Here is a 6,117-nt window from a genome sequence, read left to right as displayed (position 1 = left end):
ATTTTCAGCAAAAGTTTTATCTCCTTTTAAAATCAGAGTTATTAAGTTTAAGCTCTTCACTTTTTCCAGAAAATTCAAGTAATAAAAGAAATTAACTGCTTTAAAAAATGTGCAAGTTTAGAAATTAAACCATCTAACAATCAATGAACATTCATAATAAATATCGTAAAATTAAAAAGTAATATTAAAAAAACCTGTACTACCCTTAATGTCAGAATTTGTTCACTTTTTTTCCTTTGTATTTAAAAAATAACAACTGATTGAATCGAGAGAATTATTTTAAGTAAGAAAGAAATATTCATGCGAATCTTAAAAAAGTTCTTGAATCAGATTAAATAAGTCTCCTACTGGTGGCTGAGTCAGCCAATCTGGTATACTCCCCATACAAGCTATCATCGAAGGCGAAAGAAAAGGAGACCTCTTCATCGAAGCCACCCTCCCTAAAATGCTCTCTTCTTGTTTCCATAGCACCAGACTGCCGCAGACTTTGTGGCGGACAGAGTACCTATCGTAGACAAACAGTACGTTAGTGGTAGCACCTTTATCATTGTAAACACAAGTATTGTTAGCATTGTAAACACAAGTAATAAGTAATCAAATACAACGTTTGCAAGAATTTTAAAACACAATGATCACGTTGTTAGCCAAATGGCTTTAAAATACAATGGAAATAATAACCCGGAAGTATGGAGCTTGCAGCGTTTCCTAGTGTAAAAAACATCATCTATAGCAGCCCCATTAGGAATCATGTGGCTTATTTCGCAACCTGTTTGGAAGTGAACCTACTCAAACGTTTCTCTAAATTTGCCGACTTGAAGATTTCGACCCTAAATTTAGAGTTTGATTTTCTCACTAGGGTCTTTCCAGGGGTAAATTTACTGCCGTTGTGCAAAGTTTTGGGAAAATCTTAAGTTTTTTTTCAAAATTTGTCGGAATTTAAGACAATTTGAGGGCAAAAACTTTATTTACAAAATAAAAATGAATAACTTGAAATTTTTCATTTTAAATAAATTAACAATCTGTAATAAAAAAATGGCTGTTTTGAATTTTTAAAAAAATCAAATTATCTGTGTTAAGATTAGTTCTGGGATCGAAAAAAAGAAATGAACACACTGGGTTTCTGTGGGAGCTTTTTCAGGGTTTTGAAATTTTTCCAGGGTTTTATTGGGTTTCTCAAAGCTTATCGAGTTTTATCATCATATTTTTTATTTATTATAATCTTAGAGTAAGTCTTGCAATCCAAACAAAAAGTTATTCAGATTAATTAAAAATTATTCATAATTTTTAATGGATTTTATTATCAATGTCATTTATATTGGTAAACTAGCAATAATATTTTAAATGCCAGTTATAAGCTACATTTACCATTGTAGGATTTACCTATTCTGTTTTAGAACTATGAAAAACTAATAAATGTTCAAGTGAAGAAATAAATTATGCCGTAGGTGGATAATGCCGTAGTCCCAAGTAGCAGGTGAACTGTTCAATGTGGACCATCCATTGAAGTAGGCGTTACCAGATTGAAGTGGGCGTTACTTTCAAGATAAGCATGTTCGCATCACGTCCGCGTGTCCATAATGTGGGGGGGGGGGCGGAGTTATCGACAATACCAACATTCATCTATCAAAATGTACCTCAGCTCAGACCAATCGATATCCATACCTGCCAACTTTTAATCGCTTCCATTATCATTTTTCCCAGTGGTATTAAAAATCAGTTAAAACTTCAATTTTAAGCAAACAAATACGTTGCATTTGAAAAAACTTAAGTTGACAACCATGATAGTAATGCTTAATATATATGTGCTTAATATATATATATGTAATAATATATGTGCTTAATTTTTGTAAGAATAGTGGTGATCAAAATCATTTAAAAATTAAATTTATAAAAGAAAAAATAGTATATATTTACTACCACTTTAAATATAAAAATAAAATCTCCGGGAAAATCCGGAAAAGTTGGCAGGTATGGATATTGACTCATTAAGTTTTTAGGAAAAAGTTATTAGTGTCTACCAGCTACAAACTGAAAATTAAAATATTCAGATGTATCTTTAGTTCATTTATGATCATTGGTTTTCGATGCTTTAATAATAATAACAGTTTTTTTTGTGTGTATATTCTTATTCCTTTAATTCTCTTTTTATTTTCAGATTTTATTTTTGTGACAAGTTTTTCATCAGTAATACAGAATCAGCAATTGAAACCTCTGTATTGGCCCGAGACACTCAGGCAAAGCAGCTTCTGTATAATTGTGTAGCGATTATATTTTCCTCATCATATGTATCGAAAAACATGAATGATATTATCTTGAATAATACATCATATTGTTATATCGGATTTTCAAGTTCATCATTATCATCAGGCCATGATATTTTCTTCCCTCTCTTTCCAATCCAACTTAGCTTAAATGAAGCATTCCCAAAAGATATTATTAATACAGCTACAATTGAATCGGAAAAAGACTTTTATTCAGTTTTAGGCGTAGAATTGTGCTTTAATACTGAGAATAGAAGCAACAACTTACCTTTAACTATTATTTACAATGTGAGTGGGGATAATTTTTCGTTTGATGATGAAGTTCAAGTTAATTTGAGGCCTTCGATTAATATATCGTTTGATCATGACTTCTTTGAAGGACAGAATGTTCGAATCAAGATTATTGTTCAAGACATTAAACCAAGCTTATGTTTCTCTTCTGTAGACGAGCAATTCGTGCAAAAAACATTGTTTGGAACATTTTCTGTTACTCTATCGAGCTCGAGAAAAACTGATTCGGATGTTTCGCTCTTTTATTTAAAAAAAATATACGTTTCGAAACCGTCTAAAAGTAGTAGCCAAATTTTGAAATATGTACATATTTTAAAGAAATTCTAATAATAATTTCATTAAGCTCATCGTATTGTGAAGACTTGGAAAACTGATTTTATGAAACAAAATTGTAAATTTATAAAATTTTACCCTTAGGCACCGCCAACAGTCACCACACTAAAATTAAAAATTTTTATAGGTTAATAATTAGCAACCATAATATTTTAAGAATTTTGAAAATCATGTAAAAATACTGTATTATTTGTTTTACTGTATTATATCATGTATTTTAAATGACTTAGTGGTTACATTTGTTCAAACATCATTTTAAAGTACTCGGAGTGCAAAGGGTTGAGTTGTCTTGAGAAACTCATTACCAATCTTTAATTTTTCTGGTTGTGTACCTTGTATTTGACGAAGTGCACTAATATGTACCTTGAGCCGCAATGGCTTAATAAATAGAACGTTCGCCTTCCAATGAGGTGAACCGGGTTCGAATCCCAGCGATGGCTGTACGATACAAATCCGCATGCGGCTTGCACCGACAGCGGTGCTGACGTGAAATATCCTCAGTGGTAGACGGCTTCTCGGTTAGAGTCCTTTTGCCGTCAGGCTAACCGTGGGAGATTATCGTAGTCTTCCTCTCCATGTGTACGCAAATGTGGGTTAGTTCCATCAAAAAGTCCCACAAGAAGGCAAATTTCTCCCAATACTTGATCCAGGAGTTCCCTTGTCTTTTGGATTGCGATAAAAATTACAAGGCTACGGAGTGGAACATTAGAAGTCGTAATCCCCAAAATTGAGTCGGCTGCTCAACGACGGTTACGAAATATAAAATAAAATATAATGTGTACCTTCGATCTAGGAAGGTTAATGTGATGTAAAGTTTATCTCAAGTACGGCATGGCGATGTCGAGCAATATTTTAGATCATTTTAAGAGATATCTCCCAACTACGACGGAGTTTCCGTTGTTTCAAAAAATATTCTCCCTAGCGGTTGCAAATGTAATGCATTAATAATATAATAAATTAGAATGAAAAGAATTTCTCCACCACTACACATAAACAGTGGCTTACATAGACTTATGTGCCCTCCCCTTCAAGATTTTAACCGGTTAACGCCCAGCGTCATATATTTAGGACAGTTCCTTTTTTCAAAAACATTCATTGTGGTGGGAAACTTTTTTCAGCATTTCCATTTATCTGGGTGAATTAAAAGATTCTCAGATACCACAATGATTTAGTTATTTCTGATTAGATCTAGAATTATGAAGAGCAAGCACTTTTTGATCTATCGAAGATTTTTTGAATGCCCTAACAGTAGAAAAAACAATTAATTTCGGAAATATATTATACCACTTTCCCCATAAAACCACTTTTTGTATGATTTCAATATATAAATTCGGGACAAAACGGGCTAAAATGCACTTTATAGTAGACTTAATACAATTTTTTCAAAATTATAATATGCAACAACAACACTGTGAAGAGACATTCGGGTATTTATAATCATTCATTTTATATTAATTTATATGTTTTAATTTATCATAATTTAAATATTTTTAATTATATTAATTAAAATGTTTTAATAAGGGATTAATAATTGCTATGGAAAGGCGGAATTTAGAAAAGTATTAAATTGGAACATAAGTTATTGGATATATAAGTCTGTGGTATACACTTACCGACTTATATTGAAATGAAATTAGTCTTAAAAATATCAGAAAATAACTTACTATTTTTCAATAGCTATACTCACAGTTTAGTTAAAAGTTATTTTTATTTGCTAAGTGAATTAAAATTATTTTATAAAAAAAATATATATATTTTTATTGTGATTTTAGGGGCGTGTAACCTTTTTTAATGAAGAGCTCAAGTATTTAGACATGTTGGTAGCAGTTTTGATAGTTGTTTAGTAAACATCAGTATTTCAAATACAATTCTTTTCATCAGTCAATTTATAAATATATTTGCATGAAATTAAAAAAAAATTCTTTATTATCTTAGTTCTTTTAGTTAATTTTTTGTCAGTTCTTTTAATTTTTTTTCCTTAATGATGTATTTGCATTAAATTAAATTCGTGTATATATTAAAATTCATTCAAAACTGAAGAATACTATATTGATACTTTCCAAAATAAAAATATTTCCTTTTCATCAAAAAATAGTTTAATCGAAAAAAATACAAAAATGGGGGAAAAGTGATTTTTTTTTCATCACGCCACTTAACATGAAAGTGCATTTTCAAATAAATTAACTGAAATGTTTTTGAATAAAAGAAAAAAAATTGATAAATAGTTCATGAGCAACATAAATGCTAATTAAATATTTGAAATAAATATTGCACGGATTTTAAAATGATTTAAAATCATCATCAAAATTTATCTGGGCGCCTGAGGCCGTTAGCGGCCCTTTTCCCATCTGTCTTGAAATGTTATCTTTGAGGTGGCTCTTTCTGGTAGTTGGAAAGCGAATTGGGGTGAAAATAAAATGAAATATTTTGTATTTTAGATAAAGTTACGTCACTACGAAAATAAGTTGCAATCGCCCTGAGGTTTATGTTTTCTCTTAAGTTTTCAAAATTAAAAATTTCATTGAATCCTGCGGTGTCATAATTTATGGTCTTTTAAAAAAATTTGCGATTTAGCTTTGCAACTGGGGTGGAAATAATTTTGGCACTGCCGAAATTAAATCAGTTGAGTTTGTGATTGGGTATATCTCTTGTTAAGATATTTTTGCACTAGATTACTCGACCGAACCTAATCCGTGGGTAATGCTGTATCGATTAATTTAAGTATGTATCGATTAATCGTATGTATCGATAATGTAACGATTAATTTAAGTATTTATTTTGAAATGCACTGCCTATTTAAAAATGAAAAAGTGTTTCTTGCTATTAAAAAAATTCTTATATTGTAACTAAGAAAATGTAAACTAATATTTTAATAAAATTGTTTTTTTTAATTCTTATTTTGACAGTATTTTTCCCCATCTAACAAAGAAAGCATAAAAAGGAGCAAACAAACACATAATCACAAATTTTTTTACTATATATAGACTGTCAATGAATTAACATCTTCAATATTTAATCCAGGAAAATATAAAATTTAGTCCCTTTAACAACGTTTCTAATCTCGAATCTTATTATTTAACAACACAAACTTCTAGCTCAAACTAATCAAGTATAGGATTACTTAAATTGTCCGTATGTAAAAATTGTCCGTTGTCTTTTAATCATTATGTTCATAATTTATAAATCGCGTTACGGTTTTTAATATTTTATTAACTTATAACTGCACTGTTCA

At 30.2% G+C, this 6,117-nt stretch overlaps 1 protein-coding gene across 1 annotated transcript in view; it reads left to right on the top strand.

Moving 5' to 3' along the window:
* The window catches only part of LOC107454537 (uncharacterized), a 10,187-nt gene extending 4,405 nt beyond the window's left edge, over positions 1–5,782 (top strand). The window contains exon 2 of the mRNA XM_016071763.4: positions 2,156–5,782. Within this exon, the coding sequence (XP_015927249.2) occupies positions 2,156–2,879 (724 nt within the window). The 3' untranslated portion in view covers positions 2,880–5,782. The remainder of the gene's footprint in view (positions 1–2,155) is intronic.
* Positions 5,783–6,117: the final 335 nt, after the last annotated feature.

Source organism: Parasteatoda tepidariorum, chromosome 9 (genome assembly GCF_043381705.1).
Source record: "Parasteatoda tepidariorum isolate YZ-2023 chromosome 9, CAS_Ptep_4.0, whole genome shotgun sequence".
Taxonomy (NCBI): Eukaryota; Metazoa; Arthropoda; class Arachnida; order Araneae; family Theridiidae; genus Parasteatoda; species Parasteatoda tepidariorum.
The sequence above is the reverse complement of the archived record's forward strand: the minus strand, read 5'-3'. Positions and strand labels throughout refer to the sequence as shown.